The sequence below is a fragment of the Anopheles ziemanni genome, chromosome 2 (assembly GCF_943734765.1).
Source record: "Anopheles ziemanni chromosome 2, idAnoZiCoDA_A2_x.2, whole genome shotgun sequence".
Taxonomy (NCBI): Eukaryota; Metazoa; Arthropoda; class Insecta; order Diptera; family Culicidae; genus Anopheles; species Anopheles ziemanni.
In genome coordinates, this window is record NC_080705.1 from 90555931 (window position 1) to 90577239 (window position 21309).

The 21309-nt window shown below is 46.6% G+C and overlaps 1 protein-coding gene across 1 annotated transcript in view; it reads right to left on the reverse strand.

The window, feature by feature from the left end:
* Positions 1–20700, reverse strand: part of LOC131282161 (elongation of very long chain fatty acids protein 6) — a 28241-nt gene extending 7541 nt beyond the window's left edge. The window contains exons 1-2 of the mRNA XM_058311569.1: positions 20402–20700; positions 813–950 (exon numbers count right to left, since the gene is read on the reverse strand). Coding sequence (XP_058167552.1) covers positions 813–950; positions 20402–20574 — 311 coding nt within the window. The 5' untranslated portion in view covers positions 20575–20700. The remainder of the gene's footprint in view (positions 1–812; positions 951–20401) is intronic.
* Positions 20701–21309: the final 609 nt, after the last annotated feature.

The window sequence follows — 21309 nt, forward strand, 5'->3', positions numbered from 1 at the left end:
GTTTTGCATACGGTTCCACCGCAAACGCTTTCCTCCCGCCAGAAACAATGAGACCGGCAGCTTCGATGTAGATGACATCATCATAATTAAATTCTCTGACCTAAGCTGGAAAGTATTCTATATTTGAGTTTCATTAAAATGCAGTTCAGATCCAAAATATAATCTTTCTGTGTCGGATGATCCATGGGTTATCGAAAATAGAAAAAAAAACAGTGCGACCATCTTCCGATGCTATGATTCGTCCCACAGTGATTGAAATGAAGAAGCTAGAAAACGCAATTTGCCAGAAAAGAAACCCACCAACAGCTAGTAACACGTTGATTCCTTATCGTGGATCTTCCCGAGGGTCAGAGTTGATTGTTCAGGGGAGCGAGAGAAATCCGGTTCTAGTCGGGTTCGCTTGCCACAATAACTGGCGAATCGGAGAAGCCTTCTTATCATTTTCCCGTGGTCCGGATTCACGGAACTCCGGCCTAGACGGTCAAGCATGAAATACATCATCCGACGCTTTCACTCACGGGGGGTATGAACCGGAGGTGTATCGTATGTTTTGACGATGTCTCGCCGGATAGGTCCTGACACCCCACCACACGACTCTCTGAGCGAGACCTTTCTTTTTTCCCTGCCTCTGATAACGGTACCAAAACTTCGACCGCCGGCCAGGGTCATCCGGCCAAGGTCAGACCGGCAATTTTTCTTCCCCAACAAAAGCCCTGTCTCGTCCCAAGGTTCTTCTCATCAGCTTCCGGTCTTCAAGTTCTAGCTCGGTTGGTGTTGCTTCCTTCCGTTGATACTTTTGCGACAAAACTCACCTAGGAATGCAGACGGAGTGGAAAAGCCCGTAGTGTCGCAGGACGTGGACCAGCTCGGGCGCTGTCCGGCAGGCACCCATTATGCTGAACATGGCTAGCAGTGTGTTCCATATCGCTAGCAGCCCTCGCAGTTCAAATCTGTGGATAGAGAAGTGTGGAAGAAAAAAGTATTAATACACTGAACATATTTCTTATAGGTAACTTCTTTGAAATATTCAAATTCTAGCACGGGCTAAAATAATTTCCCATTACAATTCCCCACTGTTGTTACTATGCGGCTCAAATGTTGTTTACCACAGAGTACTTATTTTTTTACCGGTTAGAGCAGTGACTAACAACCGATAACATAATCGGCAGGTGTTCCTTCCAACTTTGCAGTGGTGTTATCGATCCGACATTCAGACCGATTCGGAAATTATCAAGACCAAAAAGACTGTCTGCGGCCAAACCCGCCGAATCAACCCAGCATGAGATTACCACGAGCCTCACGCAGGAACCGGTTTCGGCTGATTTTAACGCTTCCCTTTCGAAAAGGAACTTCCCCCCCGGGACAATATCGATAAGCCGCAGACGAGGTGTTATTACAATTTTTCCCATCATATCATCTTATCTTCGAGCACACCTGAGGCGTGTGAATCAATCATTATTCGCGGGCCAGAAATCCCTTTCTCCCGGTTTTTCGGTTACCTTATCAGGCAGACGGAACCAAGGTTTCGTTATCGATGGCGATGGCGTGCACGGTGCACGAGTCCACGGTATTACAACCCCGAGAGCGTGATTCGATCGTGCCCGATAAATCCATCCGAATTCGCGGTGAAAGAACCAAGAGAAAGAGAGAGAGAGAGAGGGAGAGAGTTCCCCGGCAACACCCGGAATATTGGTAACAATAAAAAAAAAACAAGCTAGCGAAAAGAATATTGTCAGCGCGACGTATTATATCGTGACAACCGTCAAGGTCATAGAAATTAGTTAGCGCGTGCTAAAAGCGCATCGAAACGGGGACACTTTCCGCCGGGAACTTGGGATGATGGGAGAACAGGAAATGGAGAGTTAACAAGTATGGCACTAGTTTCATTCATATCAACGCTGCTGCTGCCATCAACATCATCATCATCATCGCCACCACCGTCGTCTATTTGATGACCTTCTTTCCCTTGCCAGCACCGGCGCCACCCGCCTCCAAGCTGGATTCCATTCATAAAATGCATGTCAAGTAAATACGCGGGAGGATCCTCCCGCTAGCCAACGTGGAGTCATATAACCGAGCTCCTCTTCTTCTGGAGGACTAGAGAAGAAAATCGTTCGAGTGTCGTTGAATGGTGTCCCAGGAGCAATGGAAGCAATAGAACCCACAAGAGCCACCTACTCGACCACGATCCTATTGGATCCAGACATACCGAACTACCGGCTCGAACGAAACCCGGTTGAAGCCAGATACAAGAACCGGTCTCGACTTCCTCGAAGGAGAACGTGGAACTTTCTTCTCGTGGCGGGGCGATAATTTTATTCTTTCTTCACCTTGATGGTTCCACGAAGATCCGGAAGGGTGGTGCTGGACGCGCACACACCCAGACACACCCACCACAGCCGGTTAATGCCAGTCAAAGGCGCGAGAGTATAGGTGTGTAACAAGAAGAAACGAAAAGACAACACTTGACCTTGGGGAGCTTGTTTGAATGGACCTCTATACTTTCTCCTGCCGCGGTCCGGCCTCTTTTCACCTCTCTCCCCGTTCACAAGCTATACAATACAATCTAGCGATAGCAGAGAAACGATACGACGTAAAGGTCACCACCAGCGAGTTCTTCTCTGCAGTTCCTTTCCCCAATAGTTTGCTTCGGCTGAACGACAAAATAACTAACCAATGTGTTTCATATCATTCATATTTACATGTCAAGATACAAGTTCACACAAAAGGGCATTAATAAAAGTATTTAATGGTGATTAGGTTTTTTTAATGTCCTATTTCAATACCGAACGTCAAGGACAGCCAGAAGGAGTAAACGCCTTGTTACATACGTTTAACCGTACTTAATGTGCCGCTTAACTATAAGGAAACCTTTTTCAAACTATTGTTAAACATGGCCATTACAATCCATGGATATACGTGATACAAACAAAACAATGGAGGACGACCTTAAGACTTACGATAGGACTAGATTCAAGCAGTTTCAACTAATATTTCTTCCTCCGTTGCACGAAGGTACACTTCAACCTCAAATCCGGCAGACGCTCGGCGTGTGCTTGAAAGGAAAAGACATTGCAACACTCCCCATGGTGTGGGTGTGACCTTCAAGACAAAATTCGCCTCCCAAGAAGCGGTTCATATCAGTCGCGGGGCCATCAGCAGACAGGCTTTACGGATATGGTTGGACGAGTCTCAGTGGATGTATCCGGTTTGGTATTTGTGGCAGATATTCTGCTGGATGTCCCGCGATGGTCGCCGCGTCCTAGCCCGCACCTATACTAAAATCGAATCGGGGAAATCGAACGGTTTCGCTTTGATCCTACGTAACTTCCAACGCGGAGGAGTTTATCTTTCCCAATTCGACAAAAAAAGTTATGGAAGAGGCTATCCCCCGAAAGGAGGACACACACCCTGACGACAATTTTCAGACGTGCAGCGTTATATAAAACCGACATTCCGGTGGGATCGCCCGAACCGATCCACGTTGAACATCGATGAATAAATAAATAAAAATACAAATCTCTACCAACATGACGGCGTTCACCAAAAAACCGGATATCGGGGCTAGTGTGTGGTGGTCGAACGTCCAGCTGAAGTTATCGGACCATCGGACTTCTCCCTCCCCGTCCCATGACCATTTCTTCCCTGGTCCGTTCCTCCCAGATAGGTTGGCTGGCTCGGGGAGAGATTGAAACACGTGTCTGCGCACGCCGCCATCGCCTCCAGCGTGAACTCACTCGAATTCCAAACCGCTCCTCGTCCTCGTGGCTGAGAAAAACTTTGGCCCACGGGGGGAAAACTGTCACGAATTTAAAGGGTGTTTTGGGAGAGAACGTTTGGCATTAGATTCCGAGGACAACACCACACGGTTTGGAGAGCCAAGAGAGTGCCAACCGAAATCGAGAAAATGTGGGAAGTGAAAAGCGCCAATCTCCTGCCCTCTTGGAACGAATCGATAGGAATGGAAAAGTGCGCGCGCACAACCCGGCATGCCATCGTACGACCGACGACGGCGAGACCGGCAGTCCATGACCTCTTATCCTCTCCTCTCTCCTGGAGGCTCTCCCCTCGCGTCACTCCATTTTCCGAGCCGTGTGTGTCTCGACCGTCTCCGGGTGTCGTTCTCCCTTTTTGCCACCGGCCAACGTTCTCGGAACACCTCGAAGTTCGCCTACCGGTACCTCTACACCGGGACCGATGACCATGAGAAAAGTATCCTGGACGCCGTATCAGACGTTTCCAATCTTGCCTCCGTTCTTCCGCAGGATACACGCGCGACTCCGGTACGCCCACAACAACGCCGTCGTCGGCCAGCGGAGAAAAACTAAACCGACAAGCTCCGGCGGGCGGATATTGGTGTTTGACATGAAGCCTCGGGGAGTTGTGTAACTTTCACGTAAAACTTTCCGCCGGCCCGGCGTTCTTGGGCGCGATGATGGGAGCAATGGTTGGAGGTGCTTACCGGGTTCCCGAGTTCATGGAAGGCCGGCTTGGGCGACATTACATTCAGAGAACATCATTTACATTCCAAGCGTTGGCGGCGGATGAACCAAGAAACGATGCCAAGTTGCTAGGGTCGTTTTAATTGAATTTTCAAAGTAATCCCTCTCTCGGTCTCGCGGTTTGGGAGGGGGGTCGGTCGGCCAACAACAAAATTGCCCAAAGACTGCGATTTGTGTTGGTGACATTTTTGTTTTGCCTTCCATCATGAATGTGTTGTAATCAAGAGAAATTAGATGGGGCTAATCGAATGACATAATTTCATTTAAGTTTGGAAATTGTTTACACTATACAAAGTTATTGTATTAACGTCTGAAATAAAAGCCTAACGATCATTTGATGAAAAATTTAATTTGCATACCCAGAAAAACAATACTATGCTGTATGAGATTATGTACATTCAACCTCATTTCTAGTTTCTTTGCCTTTACAATGTCTGTCTTTTGGTTCTCTGACGTTTCAGGTTATCTAGATTGTTATCAAGTATCACGCAAACCACTCCGTTTTATTTATTTACCCTCCTTGTGCTGTCTGAATTTCGACAAATCACCCATGACGAACATTTTTCGGCACATTCTCCTCCTCCTGTAATGGTCGAGAAAACGTTAATTGCTGCTTGCTTTTTTTTGTTCCTTTTTCCGAGCTTTTCGAGTAAACACGAAATTACCATATTCCATCATTTCCATACGCAAGTGACCAATTGACGGTAAAGGTCAGCGCGCGGCGATTTCTTCATCCAACGAACGTCACAGGGTGGGCACGCACTGGTTTGGATCGACGTCAACCATCGAACTCCAAGTCGAAACAAACGACGTTTGATAAAACCGGAGCGACGGTTGTACAAATGATTAATTAGCTAATGATCAACGATTTGCAAATTGATTCGAATCGAGTGGATGAGTTCGCGTACTTGTTGCAATGCACTCCGGATATGCAAAGGCTACCGTACACCTTCTTAAAGAAGGCCTTAAAAAAATGCAAACAAAAAACAGTAGAACCCATTAAAAAACGGTTGACCCCGAACCGGCACGACACCGCCAGCTAGGTTAACCGGCCCTTTGTATTCCTTCGTTCGTCGTGCCTAATCTTATTACCTCGACCGAACCATCTTGATTGGTATTGGCACGAAAGGTCGGCAGGCCGTGGTGGCGATGGACGCCCTCCTCCTCCGTGCGCCCCTGGCCGGACTAAGCAGGATCGAACTGATGCTTCCTTATCAGTTTCTTGCGTGCGCCTCCTCTCCCGAGGAACATCATTAGCATCCGGAAAGGAGACAACACAGCAACAGGTCGGGTCGGCGCACGGCCTGGAGGTGTAATCAGATTAGATGCGCTAATGAAAGCGAAACGACAACAAACCATCAACATCGTCCTAATCGAATCATCGAAGCGATGGCCGGGGAAAGGTGTGTTGTGAAACTCCCGATACGTCCCATCCCCCATCAGGAAGCATATTTCATTTCTTATCACCCGATCAGTAATGGAGGTGGTATCAACAACAAACGAAGGTCAGGGCAACATTTCTAAACACCAGCATCGAGCAAATCAATCCGCCGTTTTAATTGGATCGCCTTAGGATTGCACCGTTTGTCAAATGGTGGATGTTTTTAACTGGATCTCTTCCATTTTTCCTTATCATACCCTCGTTCTAATCGCTTCGATCATCGCCGACATCGCGGACACGACTCCGGAGATAATGAGTCGCGACGATCCACAGGTGTTGACCACAGTTTAATCGTTATCACCATCGAGGGTTTCATTACCACCCGGTTTGACGGTCGCGGGCCGTTTTTTGCCCTTTAAACGGTTCCGGTAATGGCAAAACCGATAAGCACATCATTTTCACATCCCAACGCCACGTGATAGCCGTCTGAGGGCGGGCTGATTGTCGAGACGGATCGTCGCATCTTTCGGGAAAAGTTTGGTCTCGTGGTATATACTTCTTTTCTCTCGGATGTAAACGGAATCCTCTGACGTGCGTTCACAAGGTACAGGAATCGTTGAGCAACTAAAATAACAAAGAAAACATCAGTAACATTTAAATGGTTCAGAAAACTGAAAAAGACCATTAGCGATCGAAGTTGGGGATGATCTTTCACCCGCTTTTCGCTGTCTGAGAGTGAATTATTTCCCCACCAAAGAGTGTGTTCTACGCTCCAAAACACGCTCCCAATCTATTGGCAAGCGTGTGTGTGACTTTTCCGATGTGGCAAGAAAACTTACGCCACACGCCGAATGGGATCGGCTACCGAGATGCAACGCGCGATGCGGCGACCCGGTCGGTCCGGTTGTTCCTTTTTCTTCTTTGGCCATGGCCACCGTTATTATCATCGACGACGCCAGAGGCAGCCTCTCTCGGACAACGACCCGGTCCGTATGCCCGCGTAACACCAGGGGGGTGGAGGGGGTGTGTTTCTGAGGCGTTCTTCTTCCTTGCACCCCCCCACGTCTTTCGGTGAACGTAATCCAAAGTGCGCTTGGTCAGGTCACAGAGTGCGCGCCTTGGCTTCCCCCTTACATTCGGAGCCGCAGCCGGAGCGCCGCTGTTGCGCCGCTTTTCTTGGCACTGCTGCGAAATTTGCAACCAAATTTGCAACCACCTTTCCATCAGGGTTTTCGCGCCCACGGGCGCCTTAGAGGAGCACCTGAAGAGCGGGGAGAGTGTGCGCGAGTTTGACGGTTTGCTTACGAAATGTTTGACACCGATCCGTTGGCGTCGCGGTTTAGAGCGGGGGGCCGGGGCGAGGGAAAGAGCGAGAGGGAAAGAGCAAAAGGGACACCAGCGAAAGCACGTTGTTGTGGTCGTTGTGCGGGGCTTTTGTAGTTCCCCATATGTTTCTTCGATTGCTTCGTGGTTTCGAACCGGCCGAACGGAGGAGGAGCGCAACAGTTTGAGCTTTCGTTGCACGAGACGATACAGTGTTGTTGACAAGAAAACGCGAAACTAACTCTCAGGGAAGTGTACTTACAACTTCCAAAACCAATTCGTAAACGACTTTTTCAAAGAACAAAAAAAGCATAATGCTTCCAAGGAGCGAAAACTGAAGTCATTCGAAAGCAAAGCAAAAACTCTTAAAAACTAGAGTTGTGTAATTCAGATTTAGATTCATGAGTCTGAATGATTCTTTGCGGTTTGGAGATTTATGAATCTTTCGATGAGAGATTCATGAATCATGGGATTCAGAAACATGTAACAGACGAAAAGTGATGAATCAGAAATGGGTTGAGGATCCCTTTTTTATCAACGCCAATGGAATAATCGTGGAGAATCGTGACACATCAATGAAAGATTCATGAAGATTCATTAAGATTTCGAAAGACTCGTTAAGGTTTGAAGGTTCGAATCCTTGAAGATTCATGAAGATTCATTAAGGTTTCGAAAGACTCATTAAGGTTTGAAGGTTCGAATCCTTAAAGATTCATGAATCCATCTGAATGAACCTTAGGTGAAAGATTCATATGAATGAATCTCGCCAAAAGATACATAAGGCACAACACTATTAACACGTTGACTGCCATGGCTATCATTTTTGATAGCCAGTGATGTTTCCTGGGGGGCCATGGCTATCATTTTTGATAGCCACCTACCATGATTTTTGAAGTACTATATCTTCTAAATGACAACTCTTACCTACAAATCCTTTGGTAGTTACATAGTTTCATCTCCTGTCTAGCTTAATTTGTGGTTGGTTTTACAATAACTGTGGTATGAAAAAAGTTACAAGCTGTTTTAGTGGAAGGTTTTTGTTTATTGAATCACATGTGAATCGCTTTGTCTCTTTCGCTAAATGTCGTTGCGTGTCTATTGGGTGAACGAGACGGATGCAGTCACGCTGCTAATACGTAAGCCGTTTATTGGAGAAATCTTGAGGCGCTATATATTTAATAATAACGCCAATAGAAATAAACAATAAGGTGTTAAAGGCAAAAAACCAGAAAAATATCAATTGCCGAGCTGTGTGTGTGCGCTTCGAGCACCTGTGCACTTCCCAGCAGGCCATGGCTATCAAAAATGATAGCCAGCGATATTGTATGAAGAAAAAGTTTGGCCTGCAGGGAAACATGACCAAAATAAGCGTGGCAGTCAACGTGTTAAAAAATGAATACCCACGGAAAATGATGTTAATCAAACAGATTACGCACGATCATCGACGTCGTCGGAAAGCAAAACAAGAAAAGGACACCGAAAAGCATAAGGAAACTCACACAAACAACCAACCGACCAGCCAGTTGGCCGATTCAGCCTCCCACCTTCGTCGTTTCACAGTCGCGCCATTGATTGGCCTGGATTGACATTTTTCCAGTTATGTCATCAGCGTCAACGCACGACGTACCGAACCCACTGTGCGTTCGGTTACATGTTCGCGATCGCGGCGCACATTCCCGCCCGGAGGGTGTGGATTCCCACAGCCATAGCTATTAAACTGGGCTTTCTGGTGAGGGAATCTACGATAACTCTCCCACTTGACCTACCTAACCGAATATTTTGGTGATAAGCATGTTTCCACATGGCTTTAATAGATTTTCGATATATCTGCAACTTTAAGCATTCAACCATTTTTTTTTTTTCTTTTATATCGCTCCTAGCGTTTTAGTATTTGCACGTTTATTAGGTAATATTAAAGGTGCTTTTCGTTTCTGAAAATATAGCTTTTACACATTTTCATTTGACTCCATTTGACCATTTTCAAATGGCGATGAAAATGAAAAGCTTTTCCTTCTTTCGGTTTTGGGTGTTTGAAATTAAATGAATGCGAATATTGCGCTCCAGTGCGTCGTGGCTTCCTCCCAACTCCCAAAGGCCGGCGGCGCCGGAGTGAGAAAACATATTCGATTACCTAACGATCGCAAACGATGGCGAAAACCGAAAGTAAGAAGCGAGGAGGGACGGGCGAGGGTTGTTGGCAGCTTGATCTACATTTTTTGGCCGATTGATCCGACGAAGACGCAGCTGCGGGAGCGTGATCCGAGCGGTTCACGCGAGCACAGACATTGGAGTGAAAGTTGTCTTTCGGAAAAAGGGGGGGGGGGATAAAAATCTTCGAGACACGAAAATCATCATCTCGGCTAGAGAAAGAGGGACAACAGAGGGGGTGCATTACTTTTCTGCCAAATTGACCCGCGGGCCCGAAGTGGAGTTACAATTTTATTAATTTATTAATGCTGCGCGCCTCCATTGGCTTTTTCTTAATGAAATGGCTTTATTTGTGGTCGTGGAAGTGTATGTGTTCACCTTCTTTTTTTTCCCCGTTCGAACACTCTCTTCCAAACTTGACTTTAACATTGTGTTTGTGATAAGCAAACGGGTGGTTCGCTTAACCGGCCACGAGAGACACGCTCCCGCACCCGAAAAGTTTTACATTGATTGATGCACATGGACTGGGGTTGTTACGTGCGCCCTCCCTCCCTCGCTCCCTCCACACCCCACCCCATTCTGACCACATTCCGTTGAAAGTTGAAATTGGAAAAACTTTCTGTTTGATAAACCAACCAACGTAACTGTGTCAAAACCATCGACCATTTGCGTTCGCTTGACCATGGGACCGATGGCGTTCGGGATGATGATGTTGATGAGCATACGTCGGGCGGTGGAGGGTGGTGGGTGGCACGGAATGCGTTTTCCTTTACACGTCCTTGACTTCGACACCGTGGAGGTGTGTCGACGGCCAGGCGCGCGCTTCCCAAAATGTGCTTTGCCAAAAATAAAACATGCAGTGCAGAAGAAGGGAGAAGAACAACATCGGGGTGGATCGCTGAAAGTGAATGGCCATTAACGGGATTCGCGCGCGAGCGAGAGTCTTTTTTGGCAGCGGGCGGTCGCGGCAGATGATGATGAGGCGGTTGGGTAATTATGTGTTCCCTTCGGCGTACGTGCAGCAACAAACAACAACGAAGCCCTGGACGACGACGACGAGGACGACAACAACATACACATACTAAAGACCCCCGGGTGGTTTATCACGTTTCCACCGATTCCACGGCTTCGATAGCACACGGCAAAGCATCAGCAAAGCTCCAATCTGAGTGAATATTTTATTCCCATCACCCAATTGACGGAATTAATTGGCTTTCGATAGCTAATACGATGGAAAAAAAATCGATAAGGTTTCCCCCCACCGAACGCTTTCGGTATGATACAGATTTGAATGTTAATTTTCGTGTCCCAATAGGAGAAGGAAACACAAAAAACGACTATTATACCGCATATTTTATACGACTTCGTTGGATGTTTACTAAATGTTTCGCAACATTATTTTAGTGAACAGCCTGATATACGGACGATTTGTTTTAGTGTTGAAGTGTTTGGTAAGAATAAAAACAAAAGCAAATTGGAGTCTCGATTTAGAGATCGTTAAAATGAAACTTTGCACCAGCGGACGCAAAGGCAAACATGGCCCTATCCTGCGGCACGGCCAAGCCTTCCTAATGGACCCCCCTCCTCCCCTCCGATCAGCAAACATCATTACGAAAAGCGTGGGTGAGTAAAAACCAACAGAAAATACCGCCCAAAATCCATCGATGGCGTCGGACGAGCGAGCGTAAATCAAACAAACCCAGCATTCGCACGGACGCGCTTTATATGCACGCTTGACATGGACTCCGTGTTCCCTCTTTCGGAATGTTTGTGTGTGTGTGGCAGGGCATGGCCGCGGCGTAGCGATGGAAGTGCGTTCCGCGGAATCGCGAAAGCTCATCATTATATTCTCTCGAAACCAGCGATGACGTATCCGGCTGTCGGCCACCATATTCAGTTAGTTGGACAGGGCAAACCGACTCCCAACCAGCAATCGAGCACTCGTTACATGATCAAACGTTCTACCCCAAACCTACGATCTTTTCACAGTTCTTTTCAGTTGTTTTTGGACTCCTTGAAGTGTTGTTTTAACAAACTAAAGGGTACGTTAAATTTGCGGATGAAAATTCAAAAGAAACACGGTAACGAGGTTTATTATAGTAGGAAAAGTGGTGAGACATCAAGGAACAGCTTTGATTCACTAAACTACAGCAAGTTTACAAGCTTCCAAGGAAGCTTAAAACTTATGTTGACCTTCACTGTTTTCAAGTTTTCCCTTTTCTATTTCATTCCATAATCACACCCAAACATTTTTAAGGACAAATTTTCAAACCATCGAAAGCGCTTGGTAATAATTAACTATTTTTACGACCACGACGACGACGATGACGACGAATCCGACTATGACACAACCGCAGTGGACCCGCCGAATGTCAATAGAAACAAAGTAAATAGATGCCGAAAAACCAATACTACCAAGCTTAAACCCCGGCCAAAAAGTCTGGAGGGAGGGTTGTACCTGTAAAACAGGAGGATGGGTATTATGTTTTATGTTGATACTCTATCGTGGATTTGTGCTTTTTTATAGAAAAAAAAATTAAGTCTTTTAATGCGGTACCGAAAAGCGAGCGAAGGCAGTAGAAAACCCTGCCAGCCCCATTGTGAGGCAGGAGAATGTTTAAACAGAGTTTGCACAAACCTCGACGAGAAAAAGGAGGGCCACTTTTGGTGCAATATACTTCGCAACTATGGCAACTTTGGCCCATACCGAGAGGCGGGCGCGAGAGGAGGGTGTTTCGAATTGGTTGAAATTTGTAAATTTAGTTTTTTTCTCTTTCACTTCAAAACTAACGAAATGTGGAAACATTTCGGCCTTTTCATTGAGTGCCGACGAAATCATCATGCTGGTCAGCGGCATATCACAATACCCTCGGCTCGCTATGCTATTGGTCAACGCTTTTTTCATATTGGTTAACTCAACGATTCGTATGTAGACGATTGATTTTTTTTTGTACGTAAAGAAGCATTTTGAAAGGGGTTTTTATTTCCACGCTGATTGAAAACCTAACCGAAAATTGATTATGCTGTCATAATGCAAGAAGAATCTGGTACTCAATGAAAAGTAATTCAACTTGGTGTATTTTTAACAATTTGCAACGCTTTGGTCTACAACGAACTGGTGCGACTGGTTTAACTTGATCGTCTCCCTGGCAACAGGAATTAGATCGATTGTACCGGTTTTATGATGTCATCGCCAGCGGAGACTCCCTCCCATCCCACCCTCCCGGAAAGAAACATGCATGAATCCCAAAGCGACGAACACGAACGTAGAGAGGAACAGAGGAAGGCATTTTACACCAAGTTCATCGTCCTGAATGTCCTCAACAGGTTTCAGATGTTTCGAATTAGCACTATTAGAACCTTCCGCCGGCAGCGGCCAGATCACAGGAGGTTCCTCACGGTCTAGACCTTCGGTTTCGCTCGAAAACCTACACCCAAGAACACCCATTTTTATTCGGAATTTATGATATAACCCTTCCACAACCGGACTCTCCTCACTAAACGGGGAAGAAGACAGGTTCAACGGTTTACAGCTGACCCTAAATCATCGCAAATTATCCCTACTTCAGACGTTGGTCCATTGGTGGATCGTCTATACTAACATCTTGAAGCGGAGGGTAGGATGTGTGAGGGATTTTAACAATATTAAAAAAAAAAGACGTAAACTTGAAAAATGTTTTGGAATTAGAATTTTCAATTCTCAAGCTTTGAACTCCAGCAGAAAATTGTTATTTCTGTTCGGAATAAATTAAAAACTCTCAAACTTCCAACCAACTGCAGGATCGACATGAAAAGACACATTCGCCAATGCTGGCGTCTCGTCGTGGTCGTTGTTGTAACCATTCTGTTCGTCATCGTCAATATTTGCCAGCCTCTAATCAAGCTGTTATTTGCCTAATCACACACTCATACGTTCGTGGCACACAAGACACTTCACCTCAAGCGCAACGCACCATATTGTCCTCTTCTCCCAATCACATCGACACAACCTTCCTTCCCGCATCGTTCTCCCGGCAGCATTTCGCGGAATTGTATTGCAAAAACGTTCCTGCGGCACTAGCTTTCCCTCCCCACGTCGACGACCCACATCGGGGCGAGCCTCTATGTCTTGACCTTCGCGGCATACGAAACCTTCTCCGTACTTCCATCTACCTTCCCGGGACGGGCTTCTCCCATTAAGGGCAATCATCTGTCATCATCGTAATCGACGGATTTGACGACTTGCCGGGTGAGCATTGGGTTTCGGTTTCGGCGGACGAGGCGAGAGGGCAAACATCCCCTTACTTAAAACAACCAACAAAGGGAGTCTCGTGTTAACCCTTCCTTCTTCCCGCGAGTCGTCTTCATTTAAGTTTCCATAAAACGTCGTAACGCAACCACGCGACAAATAATGTGCTTTCGGCGTTCGCGTGATCTTGTCGTCGTCGCACGGCGGAAGAAGACCTCCTCGTGACACGGACAGGGGGGGAAGAGATAAACAAACCGACGGTGGAGGTGTGCACAATATTATGCCAATATCTGTCATCGATTTCACCTCACTTTGCACGGCACGCCCTCAACGCCAGGTGGAGAAGATTATGTGACTACGGAAACAAACGCCCTCAGGCCAAAGTGTTTGACACAAGGCGCCCGTTTTGTTGCGTTTCTGGTTGGCAAACCTGCCACGACATTCCCGTTGATGTTGATGCCTTCCCTCGGACGATCTTAACATAAGAAAAACATAAATGTACACTTGGAATGGCAATAAACAGAGTGATGGAGAGCAGTGTAAAAATGGCATTTCCTACGGGACACAATACATTTACGTAACCACGCAGCTCGCATAACTACTCGGACCAAACACGACGAAGGCCAGGTGTTCCTCTTGTCCAAAAGTCCCTCAGGCTTCAACTAAAATATTTCCCCCCAAACTGGAAACCCCTCTCGCTGGAGTATGAGGACCCGACGCTGGAAACGGTATAAAGTCACGCAACGCACAACTCCCCCGCTCGGACCTCCCACACACACGTACCTCGGCCTTGGAGGAAGTACCACAACACAACCGATACAGCCCGGCGGAAATCAACAGCGTTTTCCGGCCGACGTCGCCATGTCGCCAACCTGGTTCACTTTTGACTACAGGACTCCGCTTCCTCGGACACTCAAATTAGAGGACCCAACCGGGAACCTAATGCATCAGGTGCAAGCAAAGTGTCGCGTGTGCTCGAGGGTTGCAGTTTTGCGTGCATCCAATTAACCAATCAATGCTGGAGGTTGGTTTATGAATAATCACAAGCTAGTGAGCCATCGTAAACGATGACGTTAATGCATGGGACGAATGGGAATTTGTGTGATTCATGCTGCCAACGCTCGATTTGATCACGTTTTAGTAACTACCTCGTTTTATATTTAATGGCATCAGAAAATTATGTTGCTAAACAGAATAATGGGAGGCAACAATTGAAAAGACAGGTGTGTGCGTATAAGTAAAATAAGCAAAGCAGAATCACGTATACCAGGTCTCGGAGGGTGTAAAACAGCTAGAACTAGAATTCAAGAAGTACCTCAATTTTTCATCAACTTGATTTTTAGGTATTATGTTAGAAATTTTTCTATCAAAATATTTTTTCCCCAATAAACTGTCCAAACATTTCCGTCTCTCTCTCTCTCACCCAATCACAAGGGAAAGAACGTCGGGCTATCAACGGATTGTTTATGGCGCCATCGGGACCACCGTTTCGTCTCGTGACAGTTCCGCATCAGGTCAGAAGGACCACGAGAACATGGCTAGCCAATTCCCGTGCGCTTAGTCACCGGCAACCCTAATGATATACACCGTAGAACGACACGTGCCCGACCGGCGACGACCCCCGAGGTGGCACCACCAGTTGACCGGCCAGGATCGCTCACCAACACACACACACACACACACCATCGGCGCCGTTTGGTTGCTCAACCTGTAGCTGGGCCGTTGTTCCTCGTCCTGGAAGGTGGCGGCGAACCGTTGGAACCGAAGGGTGAAATATACATAACATACACCGGAAGGAAAGGGCTATCGATTAATGCAGCGCCGACGAAAGCTCGGTGATGGGCTTGCGGCAGCAGACAGTAAGGAGGGAAGGAAGCAGTAGGCGTTGATTTAAAGCCGTCATCGCTTGGAGTTGTTCAGGAAAAAAGAATATTCCTGTATGAGGTTCATCGAAGGCGGTAAATTTCATCTAACCATCCTTCATTGATGGTGAAAGGAAAGTGTTCAACAATAGTACATTTTTTTTCAGATCTACACGAACATTCTCTACGAATTCAAAACAGTTCAAAATGAATGTAGAAATAAGAATTGAACGCAGTGTCTACTCAACTAGCGCATAATTACATAACTCGTTAAACACAAGCGCGCGCGCCACCCGAAGGCTTCTCAAAAGCTTCCGGAAATGGTCATGAGCATGACCGACCAATTTGGGTTAGACAGAAGCAATCTGTCACATCTCGGCGCTCTAATGAGATGGAAGCCAGCAAAAATGGCGCGCGCGCGCGCGAACCTTCCTCTGGTCCCTCTGGTTGCTCTGGTCGTGTAGTCGCCCGCAAATGAAATCATGCACAACACACAAATTATCATCTTGGACATCAAACGGAACGATGTTCCACCTTCCTTTTTTTTCAACAACAACAACACAGTCGGCGCATAAAACCCCCCGTTGCGTTCCGGTTCCACGCGGTGTGGAAAGCCAGAATGAAGGTATGTTAATAATCCCGCATTCTACAGCCCGACGTCATCGGAATGAAGGAGGGCGGACATGAATGGGAGGAGTGCCGTTGTCCACCGTCCGTTTCGACGATTTGGCCCCAACCGGTCCGCTTCCAGCAATCATCTCATCCAACAATTGCGAATCATCCGCATGGAGACAAACACACACACACTAAGCCATTGCTGCCGTGCGCTCATCCGGACCAGGACATCCCTCCCCCAAGGGACGGAGTCGACGGGAGGGGGTAGAGAGAGTGAAAGACTGGCACGGATGCGTTCGCATACGGATCGCTTTATTAGCACTATCTCTGGGATGTCCATCGGCCTGACAACCGGACCCCGGCATTCCGGGGCAGCAGCCGAATGGACGAAATGATTCAATTATGCTAACGCAACCATCCACCGCCATACCATCTCCTCAATCCTTATCGGGGTCGTGTTCGTAGGTATGAAATCTAATGTCACTGTTTGTAGCCAACGTTCTTCGGTTCATCCTTGCTGAACGAATCACCAATTAGAACTTCACCTAGAAAGTGGTGTCTTTTAATAACAGGCTAATGAACAAAAATGAATAACCTTTGTAATGACTAGTCTCGGGAAAACCCGTTCGTTCATCTAATCATGTTCGTTGATCGGATATTTAACGTCAGTTCAATTCGCATGGTTTGTTCTTACACAAAATTTATGTTCAGAACGGAACGGCTGGTATGAATTGTGTAACATGTGACGAGTAGGTTCCGAGTAGGCTGTGCGTTTCTTGACTGCGTTTCAAGGGGTTCAATTTTTGACCAACGCAGCAGGCTAGGTTTCGTTTTTCCGGTATCGTAGCTCTCTTGCGTTTGGATGGTGGCACGTCAAGCACGCGTTTTCCATTTTGATCTAAAATATATAAAACACAACGTAGCGATTAAAGGAAATAGGAGCGATAGTTTTGGGGCCGTTTCGAACAAAACAATTTATATGGGTTTTTTCAAACAACATACATATCGCCATATTGAAGTCCCGATCGTCAAAGAAGCATAAGGGATAACTTATTTTACTTGGCGAACAATATACATTGCTGGGAAAAAATAAAAACAAAAAGCGATAAGCTGATGACGACAGAGGTGATACCTTCTCTCGGCCGTGTGATATCTCTTTGCAACCACGCTACGCTTATCAGACATCTATAAACCTCCTCCAAACCTACAGAGAATTGACATTGAATCATCACAATCGGTTTAGACGGAGACGAAGAGCCCGTCCCCGAAAAAAATGGCGCCCTGATAAGCGTCCAGCTAAATTATTTCCGGGGAACGCGAGTGAAACATTCTCGGCCAACTCTTGCAGAATGCTCCAACCCAATGTTCCCGCCCCTGGCATCGTTTTGGGAAATCACGACCCGAATCCGTCGCATCGGAGACCGCATCATGTGCGCACCGGGGTAACAACACACACACACACACACACGGAGGAGGGTCGAACAAAGTGAAAAAGACTGTCAACACCGAACAACACGCTGTCATCGCGGTGTGTAATGCATAAATCGTGATTAGTGGCTTCCTTCGTGCCCCTTCCCTTCCCGTCTCCTTACTACTAAGTCCCGCAATGTTCGCCGGTACGAATCTGAGAGCCAGGGTTGGACCGGCAAATAATGCACACGAGATTACGACGGACTTTGTCGGAATGGGGATGGAAAGGGTGGGTAGCTCCACGCCCGGTTACAGGGATGAAGGGGGATAGCTACCACCCCACCCGTGGGTTGCCTTCGCTGTGGGCGTTTGCCGTGTCCCGTTGGTGTTGGTGAGGAACTTTTGCATAAACGTGGTGGATGAGTCAAGCTCGTGGCTTAAGTAAAACGTTCTGCTACTATCAATCGTAGCAATACTACTCCGTCATACAATTTCATCGAACTGAACTGGAAGAATCAGATAAATCAAGTGAAGAATTAGCACGTAATTAGTAACAATGTAGGTAATAGGTGCAGAATATTTTTCTAAATCATCTCAACAGCTGAGTACATAAACCAACGTACAAGTGAATGGAAAAGAACAGCACAAAACAAACATAATGAAATCACGCGGAATCGATCTCCGCCGAGCGTGACGCCATACTGCGAAGAAAATCTCAGACAAACCCAAAAGCGAGTGGACACTTGTGCAAAGATGATGTGCAGCACCTGTTTCAATAGACTTCCTTCTCCTCTACGTCACGATCGGGTGAGGATTGTGTCAATAAATCAAGCACAGCACACACGGGACGGTAGGACGCAAATTCGCGAACGCGACCTTAACACGGTAGGGTAAAGTCCGCAGAATCTTAAAATTTCCCAAGATGGGTAGCACAATGGAAAATCAAACATTTACCCAACGCATTTGGAGTGGAGAAAAAGTGGCGATCATGGCCATATAATGGCCAGGGGGAATTATTTACGAAAAAATGTTGCCCATGTCGATGTTGATTCTAGTGATTACCGATTTGAAAGGATTTTTCCCATCCGGTGTAAATTTGCATTACGCAAAGCAGGTGCGTACTCGGAAGTTCCCGGAGCGCGATCTTCGAGCTTTCTTCTCATCAAGTTTTCTTCGACTTGCACCTCCGCAAAAGACGTGCCTCGTACTGACGTCAGCAGAACACGCTTCGCTTCGTTCCGGTGAAGTGATCATGAACGCCAAAAACCGATCGACGTCGAAGTTCGTCAATGCGAAAGCATCGTTGAAGCACACCCAAGAGAGGTTGGAAGCTGTGTTTTCAAGACAAACTAAGCACCACACCCCGATGCCACCCCATGGTGCATTGATTTGCTGAAACTGAACACTTCTTTTTAGAGTGTTTGTTTTAATGACAGCAAATGAAGTTCACGGAAAGTCACGCCACTGATTTGTGCACGAAAAAAACGAGCAAACAAACCCCCAGATCAGGTTTAAGAGTTGCTGCCTGCTGAAAGTCGAACAACTAATGCCAAACAACAATGGCCGTCCTAATGAAATTACCGTCACCGTTCGATCGCGACACCGATCAATGCCAGTCTAACGGTGCTGCAAGACGTCTAAGATCATAAACACGCCGCAATAGGTAAGGATATGCAAGGACAGTGCGTTCTGGTCGAAGTGTTGTGGCGAAGCTTTTTTGCATCAATCTCCACAACCAAAATTTGGGCCCGGTTTCCACCTTTCCTCATCCCTCCACAGAACCGGACCCACGGGGTGGTGCGTTCGAGAATGGTCCACAATTAGTGTGGCGTCCTTTTCTTCCGCCGTTTCTCGACGCTCTTGAAATGCTCTCGGACGGCGTCACAACACGGCAAGTTCAAGATCGTTCGGTTCGATTTGCTACTCGACGCCAGGCGGCGGTTGGAGTGGAGAAGCGCTTAATGTTTTCTTTTTCATCGGTTGTTCCGCGTTCGGAGTAGAACAGAAGTGGATAAAAGCATTAAAAAAAACCCCAGACACAATAGGTAAACACGGTCATGATTTGACGTAAGTGTTTTTGCCAAAAAAAACACCTTCTCAAGAGCCAGTTTTTGTGTCGTGTGTCTAGCGAACACAAGGCGTTATTTCCGCTAAATTATAGACGCATCAAAAACCCACCCATTGGGCGCAGAAACCATCCCCCGGAACGGATGTGATGTGGGACAATTTTACGATCATTCTAACTTAGTTGTGTTCTCCACACACACACCCTTCTTAACGGGAACGTCCAGCACGAAAGGTGTGGAGTGTTTTCCGGGATGATAAATCCTCCCATCATTCGGTGGACGAAAGCTACGAAAACACATCCATCTCTCGTTGATGGATGCATAGGAAGCACCGTCAAGAAAAATAGTATATTTATCCATCGGCGACAGTCGTGTGCGACAAGAGGACGTGTTTTTTTCCACTACGAGAATGACTACGAATGCTTGGAACGTGCTTCGTGTTGCAAAGTATGCCTACAGCCAAACTGATGGTCAACATAACTGGGGGTTTTTCATCAAGAGTGGTAAAAACCAACAAACGACGTAAGTCAGTAGCCGGTAAATAGTTGAAGAGATTTTATAAACGTCAAAATTAAAGCATTTTTTCAAATATAGCTTAGATTCGTAAACAATTAAGTTGCGTTCGATGCTATTTTCCTGACATTATTGCCAAAATCACCACCGAGCATCAAATATCGTAAATCGGATAAATTGTGCGCCGAATAAGATCCCCTTGATCTTGTGATCATATTTCTTGAAATTTTTGCTCATTTTTTTCACATTCCTTCAAGTCTGGGATGCTGTTATAAGATATCGCCTTTGGCAAACAGAACACATGCGTCGTACGTCTCTGGTGCTGTCTCGATGCCAAAAGATCTCACACTTACCTTGGCCTATTTTGCATATAGTACTGGCCACCGAAGATCACCGCCATGTAGATGCCGCAGTAGTAGAACACGTAGGTCCAGTTCTTCACCATCCACACGCGCGTGTCCTGGTGGATGAACTCATTCTCGAAGTCGAAGATGTACGAGTAGTTGGGCGTGATTTCGACGTTCATCGTGAGGCCGGCGGTTTCTTCCGTACTTTGGGAGAATCGTCGACGTGCTGGGCTGGAGGTAGTGACGCGAAAACTGGGTAGTGGTCGCAGGTGGTCGGCTTGTGACCGGGGGCAAGGATGCTACCAGCAGCTGCAATCAAGGCTGATCACAGAGGGTTGGATTTCACTCCGAAGCACGATTTCACACTTGTTTCGTTTTAACAAATCTTCTTCCGCTACTCTCAAAGCACCATTTGCTGGAGGGATTGCAGCACACCAGACTATTTGCTTTTCTCCCGCACTGCCACGGCAAGAAACCCGTTCGCTTCCTGTGACACAAACCATTTAGGGGGGAAGAGGGGTTGTAAACTTATTAAAAATATACCGAACACTTTCAGCAGGTCCTTATCTTTTTTCTCCCCCGCGTGGAACATTCCCGTTTCCCTCTCCTTTTCTCCAAAGCTTACTTCGACCGCAAACCAAATAGCTAACTCATTTGGTTTCAAACAAGCATTTCACCGGTTTTCCCGTCTCCTTGGCCTACTAAGAAATCTCCAAAAGGACCAACAAGCAACGAAATTACCATCCTCAAAGCTAAACGCCATCCCATGGACCATAGTCATTAGAAAATCATTTTCACCTTTCTTCCGTTTGCCGTTCCGCAAGACGTATTTTCAAAATCACTTTTCAGCAATCACCGTTCTCCGAGAAAAAAAAACGGAAGGGATGGTTTATCGATCCAATCTCCTGCATTAA